Source organism: Leopardus geoffroyi, chromosome B1, assembly GCF_018350155.1.
Source record: "Leopardus geoffroyi isolate Oge1 chromosome B1, O.geoffroyi_Oge1_pat1.0, whole genome shotgun sequence".
NCBI classification, from domain to species: Eukaryota; Metazoa; Chordata; class Mammalia; order Carnivora; family Felidae; genus Leopardus; species Leopardus geoffroyi.
In genome coordinates, this window is record NC_059327.1 from 103,427,402 (window position 1) to 103,454,818 (window position 27,417).

The 27,417-nt window shown below is 34.6% G+C and overlaps 1 protein-coding gene and 1 pseudogene across 5 annotated transcripts in view; one reads left to right on the forward strand and one right to left on the reverse strand.

Moving 5' to 3' along the window:
- Positions 1-27,417, forward strand: part of PRDM5 (PR/SET domain 5) — a 216,273-nt gene that overhangs the window by 96,629 nt on the left and 92,227 nt on the right. For 4 of the 5 annotated variants that reach the window (XR_006710158.1, XM_045468690.1, XM_045468698.1 and 1 more), the window contains exons 4-10: positions 5,681-5,855; positions 8,148-8,322; positions 9,447-9,539; positions 9,801-9,922; positions 14,113-14,192; positions 18,403-18,487; positions 19,741-19,898. Coding sequence is in view for 4 of the 5 variants with exons in the window: in XM_045468690.1 (XP_045324646.1) it covers positions 5,681-5,855; positions 8,148-8,322; positions 9,447-9,539; positions 9,801-9,922; positions 14,113-14,192; positions 18,403-18,487; positions 19,741-19,898 (888 nt within the window). In the remaining variant the exon portion in view is untranslated. The remainder of the gene's footprint in view (positions 1-5,680; positions 5,856-8,147; positions 8,323-9,446; positions 9,540-9,800; positions 9,923-14,112; positions 14,193-18,402; positions 18,488-19,740; positions 19,899-27,417) is intronic. The other variant, XM_045468706.1, reaches the window with a different exon arrangement.
- Positions 15,357-15,451, reverse strand: LOC123596603 (annotated as a pseudogene).

The window sequence follows — 27,417 nt, forward strand, 5'->3', positions numbered from 1 at the left end:
GGAATTCTTCCTATTTCATTACGTTTTCTTTTCTCCATCTTTACCACTTGTCTCCTGCTTCTGTTGATAATTGAATAGGAGTCTAAACTTTTTTTCCTCCACATTGGTATAGTTTCAGTTTGTAACTTCAAGCATTTTGAAGATGATTTCCTATCGTGTTCATTAGTCATTAGTTGTCTTGGCTGGATAATCTGAATTTTCACTACTTACTACCTTTTCAGTACAATGAATTGTGCCTTTGCCAGTGTCACAATCATGACTTCTTCTTACGTTGTCCACATGTATCCTCCTAAATCACCACTATCTGGATTATGGTAATAGCCTACCACAAAAAGTAAATAAAGGAAAATATCAGTAAACTTTTTACTAGTAAGTACTTTTCTTTTGTAGACACGGCCTTTTAATGTTCTTTTTATTCTTTTTCTTTTTCTTTTTTTTTTCAACGTTTATTTATTTATTTATTTATTTTGGGACAGAGAGAGACAGAGCATGAACGGGGGAGGGGCAGAGAGAGAGGGAGACACAGAATCGGAAACAGGCTCCAGGCTCTGAGCCATCAGCCCAGAGCCCGACGCGGGGCTCGAACTCACGGACCGCGAGATCGTGACCTGGCTGAAGTCGGACGCTTAACCGACTGCGCCACCCAGGCGCCCCTCTTTTTTTTTTCACTCTTCATTATTTGTAAAACGGTGAGCAAGTGTTATGGGGGGATACCTGGTAATTCTTGTTTGCTGCCTTGAGAAAATTATCTTTGGAGAGATAAGATCAACATGTATTAGAATTTTACTGATCATATGAATTAAATGACAAAAAACAGAAATAAATTGCAAGTGCCCAATAAACTTAAGGCATTATATATGGAGAAAACTCCTGGAACCTAATTCAGTAGATTAGAGAGTTTCATGGAGAAGGATGAAAATGAGGTGTGCCTCAGATGTCACTGAGGAGTTGTAGCAAGGAGGCTAGGTGGCATCTTTGCAATTGTACTAACACAGGAATAAATTCAGTATTTTCTGGGAGCAAGTATACCGGTTGGACTGAAGAACAGGAGGCAGGTTCATTTGAAGGACAGTTGAGGATGAGAGGACAAAGTGGGTTCAGATTATGGGAGTCTATTTGATAAGCCTTTGGAGCTGTACTTGGGGATGTGACTGGTTCTGTATGTTGAGAATCCTGAGCTGGGGCTGGAGACTGTGGGAGTTTAGAATTTAGAGTTTAGAATTTGGAGAGCATGATGAGTGTAGTTAGGGTGACCAACTGTCCTAGCTTGCCCCCGACTCTTTCAGTTTGAGCTTTGAAAGCCCCATGTCTTGGGAAACCCAAGTCACAGACAAAGCAGATGGCTTGTCACTTTTAGGTATAGTTCAGATATAGTTTAGTACGTTAACAAGTGAACAGAGTGTGACAACCAGAAATCCAAAGCAGTTCGGAGCTCTGGTAGGCAGGCAGTGGAATTTAATTATATTTTGGCTGAGGGCAGTTTGGCCAAATGGAATTTATCAAAAACAGCAATGTCAAAGCAACGTTATGTGGCAGTTGGGTTGAAATAAATTTTGAAAAAAAGTGAATATTTTAACCACTGGCTTTCAAGTTTTGCATAGTTATAATAGTAATGATAATAATAGCTGCTACCATTCATAAATGCTTATCATTTATGCCAGGCACCTTACTAGGTTTTACAAATATTTTCACTTTTATCCTTACAATTAACCTATGACATAGGAATTATTTTCTCCATTTTACAAATGAAGAAACTGGTGATTCTAGAAATTAAGCTTTTTGCACAGTCATACAGGTAATTAATTAATCATAAAAAGAGACTTTGAACCCTGGCCAGCCCAAAAAAGCCTGTGCTCCTTAGTCACTCTGCAGCACTGCTTTCTGGTATCAAGGAACCAGGTTTGTTTATTATTTATTATTTTATTTTACTACAAAAGTAACACTTATTAATTCTATGGACTAGCAGAAATTCTGCAAAATACTTAGAATTACCTCTACTTAGAAACAAGTTCTGTTAACATGTTTGTTGATGTATTTTTCTTTTTGGGGCACATTATCTATCTACCTATCTATATATTTATCTAACTATGTTGATACATATATGACATGTTATTTTATAGAAATTACATTTGGTAAATTTTAAAACCAATTGTTAGGCATTTAATTTTTTCCAATTTGTATTATTGGACATGTAGGCTGCAACATTTTGATGGTATAAACAGCTTACGGTAGAAATAATTAGCTGAGGGGCATCTGGGTGGCTCAGTCTTTTGAGAGTTCGACTTTTGATTTTGGCTCAGGTCATGCTCTCACAGTTTGTGAGTTCAAGCCCTGTGCAGAGACCACTTGGGATTCTCTGTCTCCCTCTCTCTCTGCCCCTCCTCAACTGTATCTCTAGATAGATAGATAGATAGATAGATAGATAGATAGATAGATAGATAAACTTTAAAATAAGAATTAGCTGAAAATAATATACAAATAAATAAAGCAAAATGAAACAAGACTAAAAAACAAAAATTCAAGAGCTGAATAATAATTGTAAAACCACTCACTCTATGTTGTATCCCAACACAATGAAAACCACTGGCTGAGGAATATTTGCTTTTGAACAGATCATCATGTTGAACAGCCTTCTTGCAGCTAACAGGTTTTCAGCAAAATCACCTGGAGCCCATAACAGGAACCATAAGCAGGACCCCAGAACCCAGGCAGAGTCAGGGAAGGCACTAACCCCTAAAATGTAAGGAGTGATTGTCTTACAGAAGGAACTGTGTTCAGGGGAAAAAGCCACAAACCCGAAGATGGGAAATAAGAGCTGTAATAAGAAGTAAATTTCAGGATCAAAATATTAAAACAGTCATCAAAGCTAGAGCACAAGGTTAGAATCCCAGGACTTTGAGTCAATATCCTTTAAGTCCTTCTTGCCAAAGGGCAGGCGATTGGGGCTGGGGTGAGCCTACAGGTAAGGAATATTGGAGTTCAAGAGAACTCCAGAGATTAGGAATCTGGCAGGGTCTGCCAAGGGGAGGTTTTGAAGAGAATAATATAATGAAAAGTTGTGATTAACTTAGTGAAGTGTAGGCAAGGAACAATTTTAAAGGATACTTCTTAAAACTATTGTGGTAGCAAATTGGCTAGGCACTGGTAAGAATTATATAATAAGCTATCTAGATATTTCTATTAAATAAGTAGATTGGAGTAATACCATGACATTCCTTTTACCATATTTTTGGCATATAGACAAAACATGTAGTTGGTCCTTGGTGGGTATAATGCTATTACTTTTATTAAGTCAAGGTTTTAACTGGTATATTAAAATTTTCTTTTCTTACGGAGCCCCTGAATGGCATGCTGTGTCTTATGACCGAAGTTTAAGTTAATGTTATCATGTTTTAAAATTAAAAATGATTTTTTCTTGGTGCTATGAAGGCCATCACAAAATTGATTATTAATATTCTGGAAAGATGCTTCAATTAAATTTCTTGGATATTGATCAGATAAGCACTAAGATTTATGATTGTGTTCTGACATCTTCATTAGGTGAGTCCTTTGTTGCTTTTGGTAACTATTAACAAGCGATTTCCAAACCCTGGAAATTACCACTTCCAAGTTCATTTAAAAAGAGACCTCTCTTTTGCTGAATGTCTGCATAGTTTTTGTTGGTTGGTTTGTTTATTTTCTTGCACAAAGTGTAACAATTGAATAGAAGTTAATTGTCTTCTTAATTAGAAATCACTTTAGGTTTCTGGAGGTTTGAAGTTACAAAAATTGCAAGGATGCTGTAAATATAGAAACTTCCTTTAATTAACTGTAGCTGATGGTTAGATTTGCTTCAGTGCTTTGAACTTTTGAATCAAACCTTTCTTGCCCAATAACGATGAATTTAATCATCATTTTTGTCTTTTCCATGGAATTTTCTAATATATATATATATATATATATATATATATATACCGTATATATAATATTATATATATAATATAATGTATATAATATATATAATATTATATATATATATATATATCGTTTTAAAGATTACAAAGATTCTGTTTGTTGTAAAAAACAAAACAAAACAAAACAAAACAAAACCTGAAACAGTGGAATATAAACTACTCTTTCTCCCAGCCTCCAAATGATAACTGTATAATAGTTTGCTGCATCTTTTCCCAGCTTTTCACAGGGGTTCTGCTTGTGTGTACACAATATACACATACACACATACATATATTACATATTCCTCGTCCTCCAGTTTCCCTTCTCCAGCTCACCTTCTCCCTTCCCCCTCCTCCTCTGTCTCCTCCTGCTTAACGCAAGTGCTGTGGTGATAATGCCAGAGAGAAGGCTTTGTTCTATGTCCTCTCCCTTACTAAATTTCACTCCTTGGTGGAGCTCACTGTCCTTGTCCTCTTCTCCCCTTGCCTACCATCAAGGTTCAATAAATTCAGACTATGTTTTGCTTCTCTTTATCCTCAGCAGCCAAAGTAGGAGCCGTCCCAGAACAAATCCTCAGCTATGTAAGAGACAGCAATTCTGGGTGTTTCTCTTGGGGACAGCGAGCTAAGCAGCCCCAGTTCTGGCTTCCCTGGTGATTGGCCGAAGGCCCAGAGGGGCTTTTTGTACCAGTTCATTCCAAGTGTGAAGTTCCTCTGGGGTTTCCTTGGGAAGTAGGTTCTTCTTTGTAGTATTTTTCTTGTGTCTGTTATGGGTTGAGATTTCTTCTGCAGTAATTATCTATTATTTCAAACCTGATTTCTAATCTAGAATTTTCTGCAGAATTTTTTTGTGTTGTTAGTGGAACTTTTTTTCTTTTCTTCTCTCTTCTGTCATTTTAGTGGGATTTAGGTACACATGATGATTCAGTTAATACTTTGAATTTCCCAGGTGCCTGGTTGTTTTTTCTTTTTTTTATCTTTTCTTTTTTTAAGTTTATTTATTTATTTTGAGAGGGAGAGAGCATGAGTGGGGCAGGGACAGAGAGAGAGAGAGAGAATCCCAAACAGGCTCTGCACTGTCAGCGCGGAGACTGACTCAGGGCTCAGATCCGTGAATCATGAGATCATGACCTGAGTTGAAATCAATAGTTGGACATTTAACTGACTGAGCCACCCAGGTGCCCCACCTGGTCTTCTTTTTTTTTTCTATTTCTGGTCTAGGGTTTTGGAAGTTCTTTCAGGGTTTGTTTGCAGTTCCTATGGCTTTTGTTATAACTTCAAAGTTTTTTTTTTTTCTTCCAGTTTTGGATTTAATATTAATCATAGTTAGATCATTGATATCTCATTGCTCTCTGTGCAGAAATGACACCATTACTTAACAGACTTCTTTCTGCTGCATTTACAGGCATCCCCAAAATGTTATGACATTAGGCAAATTAACAATGTGAAATTCACTTTTAGTAATTTAAGTATGCTTTCATTTGATATATATAAATGTCACTATCTGTAATATATATTTGTACTTTATTTTCTGGGTGACTGAATACTGTCAGTTTCCTTTTTCAGTATCTGGATCTGTTGGAGATATATAAAAAAAAAAGAATAGTAACTTTTAATGGGAACCTGGTACTCAGTGTATCTTAAAATTATTTCTTAATTATTATTAGAAACAAATAAATGGTTCAACATTTTTTAAATTATTGAGATATATTTGTAATACAATAGCATATTTTTTAATTTTGTCTCAGGAAGGAGAAAACATTTTCTATTTGGCAATTGAAGACATAGAAACAGATACAGAACTTCTGATTGGCTACCTGGACAGTGACATGGAGGCTGATGAGGAAGAACAGCAAATTATAACAATGATCAAAGAAGGGGAAGTTAAAAATTCTAAAGGACAATCAGCAGCTGGCAGAAAAGGTATTGCCTCTAATTGGTGATCTGAGACCATAGAAGTTGTAGAAGAAGTATAGTTTGAACTGCAGTTGACTTATAGTTGTGTTATAATAAGGTGTTCTCAAAATAAAGTTAGCTTTTGTGAAAACTGCTCTCAGAGAGTAGCCAGCTGTAAGCACATCTTTCTTCTAGCAGAAGGAGAACGCTGGGTGTGGGGGATCCATGTGCCCTGTAGAGCTGCCAAGGTCAGCACCAGCTCCTGACTCTCACTGCTCTCACTGGTACAGTGGGTTGGCTAGGAATGAGGAGTTTTGTGCTCCAGCCCCGCGTCTGCCACTCATCAGTCTTGTACCGGGCAAGTCACTAACTCTTTGAGACTTTACTTTCTCATCTGCACTTGGGGAAAGGCAAGTGCAGAGGTGTGCTGAGGGTACTGCTGGACCCTAATGGACTCTTCCTGGGCCTCCCTCTTGTTTGAGATCCTTTGAGAATCTGGAGCTTCTGGAAATCTCTTTCTGTTCTGAGCATAGAAGCCTGCAGGATTGTTAGGTTGTTCTAGTTGGGTAACCAAAAATGTGTGTTGACGGGAGGTCTGATCTGCTTAGATCACTCCTGTAATCCAGGAGATGTCGCTTGTTTGCCATCTGCTGGGGAATAATCAATTATTATTGGGGCTTGTTTCTATTTTATTGTGTTTTACTCCTGATGGGATTTGAAGGAACTATGAATGATGTTAAAGGTATTCATGTTTTGTAATAGATTGACATTTACCATAGAGTATTTTTTTCATTTTCTTTAGCAAATCTGCTTCAAGAAGTGACACGGATTTCTTTAGTCACCATGGTAGTAATATCTTTCATATGAATTTTCTACTCCAACTGTATGTCACTGGCTGAGAAAGTATAAGCATTCCTAGCATTGCTAGCTTATGCTTCTGTTTCTTTATTTTAGTTGGATTATTTAAGGGAAAGATGAGGACAGGCTTTCTGTTCTATCTTTCAAATATGTATTTTGCTGTTTCAAATTTCAGACTTTGGGTAATAGGTATTATTTTTGTATTATTCTGTATTTTCTTTTTGGAGAATATTTATTTATGTGAATTACAATATTATTGACTACATTCCCTATGCTATACTTTTTGTATTTATTTTTTAAGGTCCCTTCCCCCACCTCCAGGGCATATTATTACTGTGTCCACTATTTTAGCTTAAAAATGGGTCCCCTGCTTATTTATTATCACCCTGATTTTTCTTTAGTTAACAAATATCAAATTGCAAATTGTTTTTACTTTTGTAAAAATAATCAATAGAAACTTAAACAGATTTTGAAAACATATGAATCAGGTACATACATTATTGCTATTTTTATTTTAGAAATCAGTTGTTATTTAATAAAAGCACCCCTTCCCCCAAAAAAGGCCAGAACACAAACAGAGCAACCAAACCACCAGCAAAAAGAAACAAATAATCCACTCCCAATGTCAAACAATGGAGAGCTTAGTAAATAATTATGTTTTTTTTTTTTTTATTGGACTTGGGAAAATGTTAAACGGAAAAAAAGAGCAACAGATGAAATTGAATACAAAGTATGATCATAAATGTAGTTATTCTTAGACTATAAAATATGAATGGACAAAAGGCAAATCAGGCTTGAGAATATATTAAGTGGTTGTCTCTTCATTGTGGGATTATTGGTAATTTTTATTTTCTTCATATTCCCTGAATTTTCTAAATCTAATCTTATTTAATAATCAGAAAAAAAAATGTGATGTAAACAGTGCACTTTGAGAAATTTGGGTGGATCCATGACAGTCCTTAGGGACTGACAAGCCAGAGAGACCATGGAATCTCACGACACCTGCTGTAATGAGTTCTGTCTTTATGGCCTCAGTCTCTTTCACATGTACGTGAGATTCCCCTTAGTAATTCCACATAGTTTTGCCTTGGTTGGATGTTTTCTCTTTGTGAACTCAGTGAACTCAAGATGACCTGTTTCAGGGAAAAGTTTTGCTTTCTCATTCCACATTTGCAATAACTCTTTCATGTGAAAAGTTAACATTATAGGGTAAATTAAAAATTGATTTTGATTTTGTATTAATTTGCTGAAACACCAATGAAGTGAATTAAAAGATAAGGTACTTCTAGTAACACTTCCTATTATTTTTCATGGACAACATTAATAATACTCAGAGAGATAATAAGAATTTATTCTTCTGATACTATTAAACACAATTTTGATTTTAAAATGAGGATAAAACTGAACAGTTCTTGGCTCTTAATTTTTGTCTTATAAATTTGCTTCCTTGTAAATGTACAGATTGCCTTGGCTGTAAAGAGGACTATGCTTGTCCCCAGTGTGACTCGAGTTTTACCAGTGAGGAAATTCTTGCTGAGCACCTTCAGACATTGCACCAGAAACCTACAGAGGAGAAAGAATTTAAGTGCAAGAACTGTGGGAAGAAATTCCCAGTTAAGCAGGCTTTGCAAAGACAGTGCGTACAGCAAAGAATATCTTTAAAATTATAAGCTAACACTTTTGTTTTTAACTATTCTATTTGATTTGTTTTATACATGTGTGTGTGGGTGTGTGTGTGTGTGGGTGTCAGTGATGGAGACAGGGGGTGGGGAGGAAGAAAGTAAGCATTCTATATTGTCATTGTCATTAACTTATCTTTTCTTAGTATAATATGGTGATTTTTGAAACATTCTGATTATGAACTTCCAACAAGTAAACATTATTTATGCTAATAAGTCTTTGTCCATTTATTTACTTCCCATTAAATATCAAATCAAGCTCATTGATTTACTATTCAGAAATTCATTTATGCATAATTTAGTGCTCTGAGGTCACAGATCAAGTTTCAGTTGTCTGCATTTGATATTCCCTCTGGAATCAGTGAAAGAAGAGTTTTAAGAAATGAAGAGAGTTTAGAGAATAAAGAATACGGGGACACTTGGGGAAGCACTGTTTATTTCTTAGCAACTTAGGAGGAATAATTTAAAGATGAAGAGATATAGGCTGTCACATGAAGATGAATTAAATGATCCCACACATTGCTCGGTACCCTTTATTATTTTGACTCTTTATATTAACAGCATATAAATTTATCTTTTTACTTAAATATTTTACAGCATCATTAATTATTAAAAGTGAGAAATTAGATACGTATATTTTTTATTTTAAGAATGTCACCTTGTATATGAGCAAGAAAGCTTTCATGTTTACTATTTTAATATATGCATCTACTTTTGTTTATGAAATTTGAAATGAAAAATTTCTGCTCAAAACTTAAAAAAAATATAATAGCAAGAGATTAAACATTTGGAAATTTTGTTATAGGCTCTTGAAAAAAACAAGCCAGGGCTATATACTTTTTAGAGACTAGATGTTAAAACTGCATTCTAGTCAGCTTTTATGGAGTCTACACCAAAGATACTTTTGCTTAGCTGGGTCTTAAAGTTAAATTAGGTACTACCAGAAATTAAAGGGACAAAAAACAAAATGAAAACAGAGATCACCAACAGGATTTTATTTAAAGTAGAGATATTTTTCATAAGTTTTTGTCTTACACATCCAGTTTTTATTTCTTTCTGTTTTTTTCTATTTCCCTCTCAGCGTTCTTCAGTGCACAGCGAAAAGCAGTCTGAAAGATTCTTCACGAAGTTTTCAGTGCTCTGTTTGCAATTCTTCCTTCAATTCAGCATCGAGGTTTTGTGTCTGAGTTATCACATGGCTGTTATATAATTGTGGGTCATTTTTGGCAGGCATACTTTTTATGCTTCTTAGTGATTAAGTATCACATGGCTACAAGATAAGTGCTTTCCTTTTTACCTGCCCAGGTAATGCATGAAATGACCCAGAAACTCTACTAGAGAGCATGCATTGCAAAAGCCTGCTGTGCTGTTAGACTTCATAAGATATGTCTTCACCATTTCTTCTCCCTGTTCCCCTCTCCTGGTTGTTTTGTAGTTTTGAGCAGCACCAGGAGACTTGCCGGGGAGATGCCAGGTTTGTGTGCAAGGCCGACAGCTGTGGAAAGAGGCTGAAGAGCAAGGATGCCCTCAGAAGACACCAGGAAAATGTCCATGCTGGTGAGAAATCACTGGAGGGTCATTTTTAAAGGGGCTTCCTCTCCCCAGGCTGCCGTGATCTGTTTTTAATTCTTGCTCTCGAGGAGAGAGCTTGCTTTGACATTATGCTCACACAGATGTGGAGCTCTTGCAGTGGACTTTTTTCTTTCTCTGAGCGCCATTTCTTTTTTAAGTTGATTTCAGCAGTATTTTTCATTTTTCGGATATCTGAATTAATCATAACTGGAAACCTAAGCTAGAATCTACTTGAGCTTGGTAGTCAGGTGTATTAAAAATTAATGTTTTTAAATAACAATTTAAGTGTGAAATATGAAATTTCTCTTTTAGTAGATACGTTTTAAGACTATTAAATGATGCTCTTGTGCCTTAAAGTTTTGTAGTAAAAATCTATTTTTTAAATTTATATTTCTCCCATATTGGAGAAAATTACTGCATTTTGACGTGGGAATTTAATGTATCGGGATTAATAAAGCAGATATTATTTGAATTCCTTCTAATGGCCAGCTAAACAATAAAACCCATATAAAATTTGACTGTCACTTAGATTTTATCTGTTTAGCACATGGTAAATGTATTTTGGTTTAGGGATCGAATCTGTTGCACGGAGTTGAACAGATGGCTGTATCGTCAGAGTTAACTTTTCACTTCCTCAGTGTCTTTTCCTTAAGAGAGGCTGAGGCTCATGGAACTCCTCATATCCTTCTGTGCCTATGCTTTTCGCACATGTTTACATTTGCGCTTGGCTTCTGGGAAATGTGTGGAAAGATGTCTTTCTGGACATGAGGAAAGTGGATTTCTCTTCTCCCATCTTGTTTATTCCCACATTCAGGAGAACAGGATAATCAGTACTCAGCTTCTGTATCCTATGTTTGTTCATTGTTCAAAAAGTATCTCCTTTAATGTTAAAGTTATAGCAGCTAATATGAGCGTGTCTACTGCCTCCTATTTTGCATCATTGCTTGGACTACATATTTAGGGTAAGCTGTCTATGAAAGTTCTGGGTGGTAGAAAGTATGGCCATGCAAAATACAGCTTCAGGATGATTATCAATAGGACTTTACATTGTTCTGATTTCTTTCTTTCCTTTTGAAGAATATATGGCTGATTTAGGGAGGATGGCATTTTCCTGAATTCATTAAACTTGGGCCTTCACTATGCTTACAAAAGGCAAGCATAACTTTTTGATAGACCTGTCTTCATAGTTTTTATTTTTAAGCTGTTATGTTTAAAATGCTGTTCTTAATTTTCTCCATCTTTGTCTGCAATGTATTATAACAAATCTTTCATGTCATTTTTAAAGTTAACTTTGCTGAACTAAGTAAAAAACCAGATGCGTACTGAAACTCTGGAAACTTGCATTCTTTTTATTTGGGCATGTGGTCTTCAGGCTGTGCTATAAGCATAATTTCTGTGAGGCTTCTTGTAATTGGCCTTGGATATTATAATATTACTGATTCTGGAAACTCATGTTGACTTTGTAGGAAATAATTTATAAAAGGAAGTTTTTTTTTTATTTTTCTGTGTTGTGGAAACATACAAAATATGGAATGTACAATATTAGCCAAAGGTCACTATGCACAATTTTTGTTGAGATTGGTATACAATCTGTCTTTCATTCATAGCCCCTCTTTTGTCTCTCCCTTTTCTTCTATGAGATACATAGACATTTGGAGAAAGAATATTCCACATCAGAACAGCAAGCAAAGCAGTGTTCACACATATGATTGTAGAACCTTCTATACCTGAAAGCACACTTAACCCACATTGTACTGAAACTTGCGGTACTTAGGTGACTATGTATTCAGTAGGGTTGTGTTAATTTTTCATACATCTCCTACTATTGTAAATAATGTGTTCCTGAATGGTTTTGAAAGTTGAATCTGAAAGCAAAAAAAAAAAAAAAAAAAAAATCAGACTTACCTGAATATAGCAAAACTAAAATAGTATAAAGTCTAGTTATGGCTTTGTAGATACTGTTGTCCTTCAACCTAGGGAAGCTAGTAGAGTGATGACGACCTTCATAGTTACCCAAGAGGAAACAGAGAATGAAGGGCCTGACTTCCTTAACCCACATCCATTTTTTTCTTTTGTTTAGAGTCTATGGATGCTAAAACCAAGAAATTTTGTATTTGTGGGAGGTAACATTTGTCTGCACTCTTGGGCGAATTGTTATAAATTTTCAAAATATTTTTTTTTCTTCGGGCTCCAGGGTGTCATAGTTGGTTAGGCATATAGCTCTTGATTTCGGCTCAGGTCATGATCTCATGGTTGTGAGATAGAGCCCCGCAGAGCATGGAGCCTGCTTGACATTCTGTCCCTTCCTCTTCCTCTGTCCTTCCTTCTGTCCCTCCCTTGCTTGCATGTGCTCACTCTCTCACTCTCTCAAAAAAAAAAAAAAAAAATTAGTTTTTTTCTCAAAAGAGCTTGGATTCCAATTCTAGGATGAAGAATAGAAGATGACAGGAGGAGGGAAAAGTTTGGAGAGTAGGGATGGGGGTATGGTGCATTGCCTGTGATTCCAGCTGTAGGGACAGTAGCAGGAACATGAGGATAAAGTAAGAGGTGTGGTTGGGAATGTCTCAGTTCTATCTCTCTTCTCTCCCTCAGGGAAAGGATAGGGTCTAGTCTTAAAGAACAGCCGGTATGAGGGATAAGACAGAGCAACAAAAGATTATGAATTGAAAGAGGGAAATGCCAGCTAGTGCAAGCTAGAAAAGAAGGAATATTCCTCTTCTGTGCCCCCCTCCCCTGCCGTGTATGTAATCTATATGTATAGAGATACTCATTTTGCTGGGGAGAATTTTCTCCTTTAGTAGCCATATTTTTTGTCAATCACTATGAAAAATTTTCTTGGCTGTAACATTCAGCATGCTAAAAATAGTGCATTATATGAAACAAGTAACTTAAATAATAAGAACAAATTCATACTTTCTTTTTCTAAAAGTGTATAATCACAGTCCTATAATAAAATAAAATCATCTTGTAATATTTTTTTTAATGTATTGGAGTTTTTTCAAAATAATAGAGAAATGGGGAAGTAGATGGGGTTGAGGTTGAGGTTGAGGCAAGAATAGCCATGGATTTGTCATTGTTGGGGCCAGGTGTGGGTACATGGTGGTTCGTCATATTATTTGATTACTTCAAATATACAAATTTGTGTATTTGAAATTAATTAAAATTTGAAGAAACCACTCTGTGATTATTTGTGGTAGTGCAGATGATATTACATCATATTTGAAAAAAAAATGTTTTATTGAGTCTTCGTTTCTATAACCACTGTGAAATTTGAAATATGAAATGAGCTACTGTAATCACTGTGTAAGAAGACAAAATTGGTCTTGTTTTAATTTGTATAGTAATACAAATGTTGATATAATGTTTTGATGTACTTGATTTTGGTTTATTCTGGTTTTTGACATTAATATGAGAAAGTATATGCTCATAGATTTTGTAGGAATCTAGTGCTGGAAAGAATAATCTATAAATTCCATCTTAAAAAACACAGAGGATTAAATGAAATATTCTCTTAAAATTTAAAGCAAGTAGCAAAATCAACTTATGAATTAATAAAACCAGTTTTTTCTTTTATACACACATTTGATTAATTTAAATTACATTTTTTCATGTAAGTGTGCTTTTTCTCTTTTAATTCTACATTAGTTTATGGAAAGGTGAAATGCCTATTTTATATATGTAGAAAGTGGTATATCATGCTGAATATTTTTCATATTTATTTATTTTTTTTTAATTTTTTTTTCAACGTTTATTTATTTTTGGAACAGAGAGAGACAGAGCATGAACGGGGGAGGGGCAGAGAGAGAGGGAGACACAGAATCGGAAACAGGCTCCAGGCTCTGAGCCATCAGCCCAGAGCCCGACGCGGGGCTCGAACTCACAGACGGCGAGATCGTGACCTGGCTGAAGTCGGACGCCCAACCGACTGCGCCACCCAGGCGCCCCTATTTTTCATATTTAAAAAGAAAGGGTTTAAATCCAGTTTAATGGCTATAACTATAACATTGAACATTTTGGAATTCTAAGTTGTTAACTTAGAATAACTTAGAATAACTTGTATAACATCTTGTTAAGATGAAATACCTGTTTAGAAATTATATATCACCTATAAACATTGTATCTGATGCTCTTCATATTCTCATTTAAATCATGATGATATTTTATTTGCATTTTAGGTGATCCTAAGAAAAAGCTCATATGTTCAGTGTGCAATAAAAAGTGTTCTTCAGCATCAAGCCTACAGGAACATAGAAAGGTCAGTAAGATGAAGATTAATGCTCATCAGAGTGTAAGACCTTTTAGTCATTTATAGAGCCTGCCATAAAAATTTTTATTTGATTTTTTTATAAAGACAGAGCTTTGTCATCAATTTATACACTAGCATATTCTAAAATGCAAGACTGATATGCAGAAAAGTGAGCTCTTGTAAAAGTATATTTTGAGTTTCAAGCTTTTTTAGTTGCTGTTTGCTCAGGAAATACTATGTATTTGATGGAAACATATAAGTTTTGTGGATTTGTAATATGCCCTGCAATGGCATTTAGCTATTAAAATGCATGCATCTTATAGTAAAGTCTGACAAAACAAAGACAAGAGCTCCTTATTTTGAAGAACTAAAAATAATGTGCAAGTATGTCAAAGTGTTGTTAGCAGAAACAAATGATTATATTAGAAGAAAATAAATTTAATGCATTTTGTAATAAACATAAAACTTATTACTAACTTACAAATTTAATGTGAAAGGTTAACCTGAAAAATATACCAGGGTTATTAACCTTAACAACATTAGCACTATTTAATAGAATTTACAATAGAATAGAGCTAAAATAAAATTTAGATTTTTGTTCTTATTGTGACAAATTCTAGAAGAACTCTTTTATTATATTATCAGATAAATGATTATTTTTTAATTTCACATCACTTTTCAGAATATCTAGGAGCGTATAATATTTTCTTTTAGTGATTTAATATTGAAGAGAGTATATAGTACTAGTGAATATAAAATTTTACTTTTCTTATGGTTTACAAAATGAATTTATCTCTTTATTGTATATAGATATATTCCAAAGTAACCTGAATGGCTTTAAAATTCATGATATTCAATCTGATAGTTCTAACTATGTGCTGTGGGTTTAATCTATAAACACACAAGATAGTTAGATTCCAAAGATGTCCAAGATTGTATTTTATATGTTGGGTGATTTTGATCCTCAGGGAGAAATAACGGAATAAGCAGTGGACTGAGAGTGAGGACAGTGGGTGTCATCTTCTGTCCCTAACACTCCATGTAACATTGCGCCTCTGTTCTCTCTTTTATTAAATGTGACTTGGAATGGGTCCATGCTTTTTAAGTTTTTCTCCAAGTGCCATGAGCTGTTTTGTTTGTTTGTTTCTAAATGGTTTTCTAATAGGATTGTTTAAACATGTAGAACACATCAAGAATTTGCATATAATTCTTGTGCACCGGTCATGCTAATCCTCACTGTAACGTTCTAATTTTAGTATTTGCACTGCTCACTTCATCCCTATGGCTTCCGAAGCGGAATCTTAGTCTGAGGCAAAAAGATGAAATCCAATTTAGTAGATATTTTCTAAATATCTTCTTACTTGTATAATTCTATGATTTCTTTCCCTGGTCTATTTACATCTTAAGAAGTTGAAATTTAAGATAGTTTACCAGATTAAAGATTGTACTAAACAGAGTGTTTCAACAAAGTTGCTTGTGGGGCCTATTTCTGAAAAGTGTTCTCTTTTCCATTTATTTTCTTCATAATATAAGAACTTTTTCCCCAAGGAATGTCTTGGTAGAGCCAAATACTACTTGGTGATGGTAGAACACAGCACCCAAATTATCTCCGCAAAATGTTAATAACTTATTAGCTGAATGCAGCACTTCCTTCATTACAGCATGGGTCATCTAATTTAGCCTTTCTGAATCCATAGACAGCTTTTGTTGACTTCCGTTTCTGACTCTGTTCTTAATAGTTGGGTATGTTGAATGTCTAATAGAGTTTGGTTGCAGTATTTAACCTTGCCAGTAGAGGGTGCTGTATGAAAATGCCAAATTACATAATAGTCTGGAATAGTATCTTACATTACTATATACTATTTTATGTTACAATAAGACATATTATAACCCTTCTTGAAAATTGTTTATTTAGGGACTTCAAAATTGTAATTTAATATGCTCCATATCAACTAGTAAGCTGAACATTTTGAAAATTGTGCTTTATTTATCATTAGGTATAAATAAATAGTATTACCAAATTTGGTTGTTTTATTAAGCTTTTTTAGGATTTTTGAAGATAGCTGTGGCCTGAATTTTCCACTATAAATAACATAGTCAATGCAAAAGTGCTTTCATATACAGTGAATATTCTGTTTTATAATTATGGAAAATTAATTAAACTGAACCTTTAAAAAGTGTTTCATGTTTCAGGAGCCGTGAGAGTTAAGAAGTGAAAAAACATGGGTACTATTCTGCAGTATTTTATTTAACATTTAACACTTTATATATGGATGAATAATTTAAAAAAATTTATGTATTAATATAAGTTTTATATTAAAATGAAAATACACTAAATATATTTTCATTGATGTATGGCTCAGAAAGCACATAATCTTTTTTAGGAGATATTGTTATTGTAAAAGACATATATTACAGAAACATAAAGTTTAAGAATATGAATCTGTTCTTACTATCTTTAAATAAACAATACACATGGGGCGCCTGGGTGGCGCAGTCGGTTAAGCGTCCGACTTCAGCCAGGTCACGATCTCGTGGTCCGGGAGTTCGAGCCCCGCGTCGGGCTCTGGGCTGATGGCTCAGAGCCTGGAGCCTATTTCCGGTTCTGTGTCTCCCTCTCTCTCTGCCCCTCCCCCGTTCATGCTCTGTCTCTCTCTGTCCCAAAAATAAATAAACGTTGAAAAAAAAAAATTTAAATAAACAATACACATAATATTGCTCCTTAAGCATAGGTGTTGAACCAAAACCATGTGAAGGTCTTTGACGATTGAACAGACTGTCTTTAAAATGGCTCAGGCTGAAAGTTTTACTTCTAACTGTGTAGTACTTGCTTTCTGAGTACTTGTGTGGGTCCCACATTTTTTGCCTGAGGAATCATAGAATGCTTTGGACTCCATATATTCACTAATTGAGAATAGATGACACTGCATATAAGCAGAGGTGTAAGTCAGACTCTAGTGGAATAACATCGTTCTGCTTCTGCCTTGTTTATCTACATTTTCTGTGCTTTTCCCAACTGAGTTTTCTGACTCACCAAGAATCAGATCTGACAAAGGCAGAAGGTGGATTGGTAGCCTCAGACCTGCCGTGAGGTTGGGCATCGAATGAAGTCCCAGACTCAGACGTGGGACCTGGTAATTTTCCCTAGCTTTTGTTTCCCTGCCTTGTCCCCTCTTTTCAGTCTCTCTGTTTTGAGTTCTTCCATGGCCACTTAGATCGAGGGAGCCAATTACCAGGATACAACCCAGTCTTCTACTCATGACTCACTCAGTTCTTGGCCCTCTGCCTTGACTTCACTCTGCAGTGGCCCTCGTTATTCTGCAGGGGTAATCACAGCACCTTGTCTTTCTGCACAAGGGCCTTTGCTTCTCTGGTGTTTACTATTGTGGGCTTTACCTTTAGTGAGGTTGAAGCAAATGTAACTTCACCAGAACTATTTTAGAATCTTCAGCAAAACAGTGTGATGCTCTTGTTCATTGGGGGTGATCAACATTTCTAGTATGAGGCTTCTTGCAATACATTCCTCTTAGAACTTTGTGCATTGTTTCTGATAATAAAATGGGCTTCTACTTTTCATACCACCTATGCAATTTCTCTGTTTAGTGTCTCAAAGGGAAAGAGCTAAAGTTAATATTCAGTTGTAATACTTATTAGCCAGCTGTTTGATAAAGTCATGTTCCCTACTTATTATAGTTTTTGATCTTTTCTTTTTATTGTGGTCTTCCTATCATGTAAGAATTTTACTTTGAGCTAAATGTTTTTCGGCATCATATATCTTCTTGTCTTTCATGGTAATTCATGTTTTTTTCTGTACTATATACATTTAAATTTAAAATAGTTTCACTACTGTAAAGGGAATATTATCACATACAGGTTCTATATTTCCAAATCTAAATTTGTGCATAACAAAAAGAGTTCGTGTCAGTTAGGTATAACTTTTTACAGAGTGTAGAAATTTAATATGCACTAAATAGGTCAGCTATACCACATATTTCAAGTGTGCTGCAATCTTGTATTTTCTTTTAATTGTTTGTTTTTATTAGGTACCAGGTTCACTGCATTTTCAATTTATATAAGATAGTGTGAATAAAGCAGAGCTGAATTACAATATACATAGATATTGCAATAGCAGCTATCCACATATTTATACTTTACTTGAGTTCTATATAATTTATTTGGCTTTGACAGTTGACCTAACTGTCAACTTAACCTTTTGCAGATTCATGAGATATTTGATTGTCAAGAATGTATGAAGAAATTTATTTCAGCTAATCAGCTAAAACGTCATATGATCACTCACTCAGGTAAAATACATATTTGTTCATTTATATTGAAATCACTACAAAAGATTCACTTTGTCCTTTTCAGGATCTCCGAGAATAGTAATCAGGAGACCTGGCTTTTAGTTCTAGGTTGGCCAGTAACTAGCCGTGTGATTTTGAACAAGTTACTTAGCCTCTCTAGACCTCAGTTTATTTATAAAGCCAAGGTGGTTGGACTAAGTGATATTGAAGCTCTTCAGAATCACCATTTAATTTATTGTCTACTCCTCCTGGAGCCTGAGATTCTGTTCTTTATCTGTGAAAAGGGCCCTCTACCTTTCAGAATTGCTGTGAAGGTTAAATGAGATCATTATGTACTGTGCTAGCAGGGGGTCTGACTTTTAGGAGGGATTCAACAATTATAGTTTCTGCTTTTCTAGATACTTTCACATTCTCACTAAGGTACTAATAAATGTTAATGAGAATTTTATAAATACATTTTGAGAATATAAGTTTTTAAAGCTGTCGTTTCATTTTAAGCAAGTTTGAGTAATAGGTCTGTTATACAGATTAAAAAGAATAAGGTCTGAAAATAAATTTTGCTTTATGAAGTCTCCTTCTAGAGTTTGGAACGTCTATAATTTAAGGCCATTGAGGTTAGAATGTTTTTACATATCCACTTTGTTTGGTGATGGCTATATATATTTTGGCAAATGAAAATAGGAGATCAAAAACTGGTGGCCTTCAGATATGCTTTGTTTGAAACAAATAGTATTTTTTGCATCTAGTGGTCAACATTACGTTAACGTTGCATAAATATGGGTTCTATACAACAACCTAGGTATGTAGAGAATTGAAGCTTTCTGTTAAGAATTGAAGCTTTGCCTATATGAGTTCCACTTGTTCAAGTAGGAGGCAGGTCTGTCATTTACTTTTATCACTGTTAGAACACTCTTAGTGTTTGAAGTTGTGACCTTGGTTTAAACTCATACTATCAGCACATTTTTCATCTGGAAATAGGATTTTTTTTCCTTGAATTTGAGCTTCATTCTTACATCTAAGCTACTTTACACATTTAGTTTACAAAAATAAGTCTCTGAAAGAACAAGTTCATATTTCTTTTGTGAATAGGGTCACATGTCTCACAGAAATGGATTGGTAAGTAGATTTTTTTCAGTTGTTTGAATCATGTTTCAGTTGACTAGTCCATTAGAAGTAATATAAGGTAAGGCTGTTTCCCTTTTTATCCTTTACCTTTATATAGATGTGAGATTGTCTCCACTCATTTTTCACAGAAAAGCGACCCTATAATTGTGAGATTTGTAATAAATCTTTCAAGAGGCTTGATCAAGTGGGCGCCCACAAAGTAATACACAGTGAAGATAAACCTTACAAATGCAAGCTTTGTGGAAAGGGATTTGCCCACAGAAATGTTTACAAGAATCACAAGAAGGTAAAAGCGTATAAATATCATTATTATTATTATTATCATTATTATTATTATATTTGCTGATTTGACTTCTAATTATTTTATAAGAGATTTGTGTATATCTGGACGTGCTTGTGCATGTGGAATAATTACAGAAGATCTTGCTTTTACTTTCTACCCCCTCACTCAGGCCACAACCCCTTGTGGCCTGGTTTCTGTCTTCCATCATCTGTTGAAACTGTTCTCACACCCAGAGGGCCATCCACTGTTTCCCAGTGGTGTACTAACTGCAAAGTGTTTATTCTCTCCCTTTTTTTTCTGTAACGTTTGACACTCTTGTTCACGTTACCTGTTTTGAAATTCTGTTCATGTTTGGTGTATACTTTGCTAGGTGTTCTACCAATTTCTCTGAACACTTCCATCTCCCCTCCCTGAGGAGGTTGGCTGGATGCATTGGCTGTGGGCCTCTTCTGTGTTCTCTGCATCAGCTACATCCATGACTTCTGCTATCAACTCTATACCAACACATGCCAAATGACTTATTTATTTAACCCAGTCTTCAAAACTATATTAATTTCTTTTTATTTGAAACATAACTGGATATCTTTTTGACCTAATGAATTTAGCATGTCCCAGAATGACTTTTTCATTCTTTATGCCCCAGATAACCTCTCTTTTGGAGTTTCTTCTTTCTGTTAATGACAAAAGCATATGCTTACTCCTGTCTGTTTCTTTAGTCTTAGACCCTTTTTAAAACACTGATTCTTGGGGCACCTGGGTGGCCCAGTTGGTTAAGCATGGGACTTTGGCTCAGGTCATGATCTCGTGGTTTGTGGGTTCAAGCCCCATGTTGGGCTCTGTGCTGACAGCTCAGAGCCTGGAGCCTGCTTTGGATTCTGTGTCTCCCTCTCTCTCTGTCCCTTCCCTGCTCATTCTCCCTCTCTCTCTCTCAAAATAAATAAATAAATAAATAAATAAATAAATAAATAAAGCATAAAAAAAACAAAAACAAAAACAAAAATGCTGATTCTTAAAGAATCTACCCTCTACCTTGTCTAGTCACCTTCAGTCATTTGTTCCTTTACCATCCCAACATCCCAATTATTGCTCATTTTCATTGCTTTAATACCCATCTAATTAGATTCTTATTACTTATCACTTCCCACCTTTCCATCCTCCTAAATAAATTGTCTCATAGTGCAACTCTGACATATCACTCTTGTACTCTAATATTATGAGTAGATTTCCAATGCCTATATAAGTTATAATGCACCTTGCCCTCTCCCATGACCTCAACTTTTCCAGATGTTTATTCTTTTCTCTGCATACCTAAGACAACTTGACATTTGTCTTCAGTCAGCATGACCTAACTTCCCCTTCCTCTTTTCTTTTTTTTTTAATTTTTAATTTAATTTTGTTTTTATTTAAACTCTTTACCCAACATGGTGTTTGAATTCATGACCTTGAGATCAAGAGTCACCTGCTCTACTGACTGAGCCAGCCAGGTGCCCCACCCTTCCTCTTTTCTGTTAGGACTTTCTTCAATTATAATCTCTTAGTTTTGTGTATTAATTTTTGTTTACATTTCCTACATACTACCTTTATTCTAGTTCTTGTTTCAGAATGTATTAGTTTTATCTTATCTACTTTGTGTAGATAATAAATAATGTTTCAGTTGAATTCAGAAAATGGTATTGTTTGTTTTTTTGTTATTGGGTTGTATGTGTTCTTTATATATATTGGGTATTAACCTTTTATCAGATATATCATTTGCAAATATCTTCCCCCATTCACTAGGTTGTCTTTTCATTTTGTTGATAGTTTCCTTTGCTCTGCAGATGTCTTTTAGTTTGATGTAGTCCCATTTGTTTATTTTTGCTTTTGTTGTCCTTGTCTTTGGAGCCAGATCTACAATGCATTGCTAAGACTCCTGTCAGGGAGATTAATATGTTTTCTTTTAGGAATTTTATGGTTTCAGGTCTTACATTCAAGTCTTTTAATACATTTTAAATTTATTTTTGTATATTGTGTAAGACAGTGGTCCAGGTTCATTCTTTTGCATGTGGCTGTTCACGTCTCTCATCACTATTCATTGAAGAGACTCTTCTTTCTCATTCTGTATTCTTGCCTCCTTTGTCATAAATTAATTGCATGAGTTTATTTCTGGGCTATCTATTCTGTTCCATTGATCTGTGTGTCTATATTTTTCTATCTGTAACATACTGTTTTGATTATATAGCTTTGTAGTATAGTTTTAAATTTGGGAATATGATGCCTCTTTGTTCTTCTTTATCCAGATTGCTTTGGCTATTTGAGATTTACCATGATTCCGTACAAATTTTACAATTATTTGTTCTACTTTTGTGAAAAATGCTATTGGAATTTTGATAGGGATTGCATTAAATCTATAGATTGCTTTGGGTAGTGTGGACATTTTAACAGTATTAATTATTCTAATCCATGAACATGGAATATCTTTCTATTTATTTGTGTCTTCCATTTGTTTCATCAATGTGTTATCATTTTCCGGGTACAAGTTTTCCACTTCTTTGGTTCAGTTTATTCCTAGACATTTCATTGTTTTTGATGCACTTATAAATAGGATTGTTTTCTTGATTTCTCTTTCTGATAGTTTCTTATTAGTGTGTGAAAATGCAATGGATTTTTGCATATTAATTTTGTATCTTGAAACATAATTGAATTCATTTATTAGTTCCAGCAGTTCTTTTGGTGAAGTCTTTGGGGCCTTCTATATATAGTATCATGTCATTTGCAAGTAGTGACAGTTTTAATTACTTCTTTCTTTCAATTTGGATGTCTTTTATTTCTTTTTCTTGTTAATTACTCTGGCTAGGCCTTCCAATATTATGTTGCATAAAAGCAGGGAGAGTGGGCATCCTGGTCTTGTACCTGATTTTAAAGGAAAACTTTCAACTTTTTATCATTTAGTTTGATATTAGCTATGGACTTGTTATATATGGGCTTTATTATGTGGAACTATGTTCCCTCCACACTTAGTTGAGAGTTTTTATAATAGGTGGATGTTAAATTTTGCCAAATGCTTTTTCTTTATCTATTTGAGATGATTATACGATTTTTATCTTTCATTTTGTTAATGTGGTTCATCATGTTGATTGGTCTGTGGATATTGAACCATCCTTGCATCTGTGGAATAAATCCCACTTGATCATGGTGTATGATCTTCTTAAATTCAGTGTGCTAATATTTTATTGAGGATTTTTGCATCTATGTTTAAAAGGTATATTTGCCTGTAAGTTTTTTTCTTCCCCCCACTTCCCCCTCATCTTCTTCTCCTTCACTTTTTTTCTTTTTCTTTTTCTTTTTCTTTTTCTTTTTCTTTTCTTTTTTGCTTTTCTTTTTTCTTTTCTTTTTTCTTTTTCTTTTTCTTTTTTTTTTGGTGGTGTCCTTGTCTAGTTTGGGTATCAGGGTAATATTGTTTTTGTAAATGGGTTTGGAAGCATTCCCTCCTTTTCAGTTTTTTGGAAGAGTTTGAGCATGGTAGGTATTAAATCTTTGAATGTTTGGTAGAATTCATCAGTGATGCTATATTGCCCTGGACTTTTGTTTGTTGGGAGGTATTGATTACTAATTCATCTTCTTACTGTAATTGGTCTATTCAGACTTTTTATTTCTTCATGATTCTGTCTTGAAATATTATTTCTGGGAATTTATCTAGTTCTTCTAGGTTGTCCAATTTCTTGGCATAGAATTTTTTTGTAGTTGTCTTGTATGATGATTTGTGTTTTTGTGGTATCAGTTTTATCTTTTCCTCTTTCTGATGTTATATTTATAAAATAAATATATTAGTGAGTGAGTCCAGCTAAAGGTTTGTCAGTTTTGTTTATCTTTTCAAAGAACCAGCTCTTAGTTTCATTCATCTTTTCTATTGTCTTTTTAGTCTCTATTTCACTGATTTCCACTCTATTCTTATTATTTCCTTCCTTCTTCTAACTTTAGGTTTTATTTGTTCTTTTTTTTTCTTTTTTTTTCTTAGTGCTTGGAAAAGATGCTCGATATCATTTTAGTCTTTTTATTAAGACTTGCTTTATGGCCTAACATGTGATCTATCATGGAGAATGTTTCATGTGCACCTGAGAAGAATATGTATTCATCTCCTTTTGAATTTTTTTAATGTTTATTTATTTTTGAGAGAGAGAGAGCACGAGCAGGGGAAGGGAGAGAGAGAGAGGGAGACGCAGGATCTGAAGCAGGCTCTGGGCTCTGAGCTGTCCACAGAGAGCCTGATGTAGGGCTCGAACTCCCTGAATTGTGAGATTATGACCTGAGCCGAAGTTAGATACTTAACTGACTGAGCCACCCAGTTGCCCCTCAACTCCTTTTGGATGGAAAGTTCTATATTTATCTATTAAGTACATCTGGTATAATGTGTTGTGTAAACCTATGTTTCCTTTTTGACTTTCTGTCTGGATTATTTATCCATTGATATAAGTAGGGGTGTTAAAAATCCCCTACTATTATTGTATTGCTATAAAGTTCTGCCTTTAGGCCTGTTAATATTTGTTTGTGTATTTTGGTGCTTCTGTGTGGGTGCATACATATTTATAAATTTTATATCTTCCTGCTGGGTTGATTCCCTAATGATTATGTAATGCCTTTTCTTGCATTTTATTACAGTCATTTTAAGTCTATTTTGTCTGATATTGAATATAGCCATACCAGCTTTCTTTTCATTTCCATTTGCATGTGATACATTTTTCTGTCACTTCACTTTTAATCTGTATGTGTCCTTCTGAAGTGAGACTCTTACAGGAAACATATAGCTAAGTCTTTTTTTTAATTCATTCAGCCACTGTATATCTTTTGATTATAGAATTTAGTCCATTTACATGTAAAGTAATCATTGAAAATTGTGGACTTATTCCCATTTTGTTACCTTTTCTCTGGATGTTGTCACAGTTTTCTTGTTATTTTCTTTTTCTCTCTTACCTTCTGTTTTTGTTTTTGTTTTAATATTTATTTATTTTTGAGAGAGAGAGAGAGAGAGAGAGAGAACGAGCATTAGAGAGGGAGGAGCAGAGAGAGAGGGAGGTACAGAATCTGATGCAGGCTCCAGACTCTGAGCTGTCAGCATAGAGCTCATGGCTGGGCTCTAACCTACAAATTGTAAGATCATGACCTGAGCCAAAGTCAGATGCTTAACTGGCTATGCAGGTGCCCCATTTATCTTCTGTTTTGATAACTTCTTTAGTGTTATGTTTAGATTCCTTTTTCATTTTCCTTTGTGTATTTGCTATGATATATTATTTTTGGTTACTTTGAAATAGTTCACATATATCACCCTATGTGTATAACAATTTATTTTAAATTGATAGCCACTTAAATTTGAACACATTCCAAAACTACATTTTTACTCCCCTCTCCCACATTTTGTTTTTGATGTCACATTTTACATCTTTTATTTTATGTATCCCTTAATTATTTAATCTTAATTACTTTTGACCCTTCATACTATTTTTATAAATGATTACTCCACTATTTTCACTATATATTTACCTTTTTCAGAGAGATTTTCACTTTAATATGTTTTCTTGTTATTAATTAGTGCCTTTTCTTTTCAGCTTAAAGAAGTCCCTTTAATATTTCTTTTAGGACTGGTTTAGTGGTGATGAACTTATTTAATTTTGTTTATCTGGGAAACTTGTCTCTCCTTCTGTTCTGAATGATAACTTTGCCAGTAGAGTATTCTTGGTTGGAAGGTTTCTCCCTTCAGCACTTTGAATACTTCATGCCACTCCCTTTATCACCTGGAAAGTTTCTGCTGAAAATTTTGCTGGTAGCTTTATGGGATTTCCTTTACATATAACACATTTTTCTGTTGCTGTTTTTAAGATTCTCTCTTTAACTTTTGACATTTTAATTAGAATGTGTGTTGGTGGATATCTTTAGAACTTAGTGGACTTCCTAGACCTACATGTTTGTTTCCTTTCCCACATGAGCAAAATTTTCAGTCATTATTTCTTTGAAATGTTTTTTCATTTTCTTTTTCCTTTTTTTTTTTTCCTGCTCTGTCAGGGTGAGTTCCATTATTTACATCTTCTAGCTTGCTGATCTGTTCTTCTGCTTCATCCAATCTGCTGTTGATCCCCTCTCGTGTATTTTTCAGTTCAGTTATTATGTTTTTAAGTTCTATGGCTTCTGTTTGGTACTTTCCTATATTTTTCTATTTCCTTTGTAAAGTTTTTATCTATTCTTCTGAGTTCAGTGAGCAGCTTTATAATCATTACCTTGTTTTCATTTTTTATTTTGCTTTGTGTCTCCTTTTTTTTTTTTTTTTGTTTTTGAGTCTGGCTAAAAGTTTATCAATTCTGTTAATTTGTTCAAAGCTCCTGGTTTCATTGATCTGTTCATTGATCTGTTCTATTGCTTTTTTAATTCTTTATTTTATTTCTTTCTCCTCCAATATTTATTATTTTCGTTCTTCTACTGACTTTGGGCTTTGCTTTTTCTTTTTCTAGCTCCTTTAGGTGTAAGATTAGTTAGTTTATTTGGGATTTTTCTTGCTTCTTGAGATAGGCCTGTATTGCTATAACTCGTGGGCCCAGAAGTGGGATCCCCCCCAGTCATGAATTCCCCTCCTGCCCAGACACTCAAGAAGTGTTCTCTGTATAGATTGTGTGTGCTCCCTGACTGTGGTGGACTGCTGCTGAAGCTTGGGGCTCAGAGTGCTTGCCCTGCTTGTTGTGGCACTACTTATTCATTGATATTGGTTGATATATTTTAGCATGCTGTTAAATATATATATATATATATACACACACACACACACACACACATATATATATACATATATGCATATGTATATGTATATGCATATATATATGCAAATAAATATATGTATATATATGATATCTTTTAAAATAACTTGTTACTTTTTTTTCTCTTGGACTATTCCATTGGAGCTATAGTTACTTCAGCATTTATTGGGACTTCAAAGATTCATTCTTTCTCTTTTAAATCATCTAAGAAGTTATGATATCATTTCAGCTTTAGCCTAAATGGAAAAAAAGTTAGATTTACCAAAGAATAAAAAGAGTTGATTGATAGTGTCCCAAATCATCTCTGCCTAATTTCTTGCTGACTGCCTTTAGTTTTTACTCAAGCGTTAAATGATCAGGGGCAGGATCACATTCATTACTGCTGCTTTGGAATTACATGACTATAAAAAATTATCTGGCTAGTTTCCTGCTCAGTCTCTGGAACTCTCTTGCTCCATTCTTTGATGAAACTGATCTACCCACATTTACGAGTTTTTCAGTTTGGCTTATGTTATATGCCATATGGGAATTTAGCACAGGATCTTTGCACCATCTCCTATACAGTCAGCCATAAATCATATTAAAGTAATAATGATGTCTTGGGTAGGATAGAAACAATGATGCCTGTAATTTCTAAAGTGGAAAGCACATTCAATCCTTCCGCTATATGTGTTTCTTACTGTTAGATCCTAGCATTTGTTACGGTTAAGTGAAAAAGTCTGAAATATTCTCCAAGAGTTATGTGA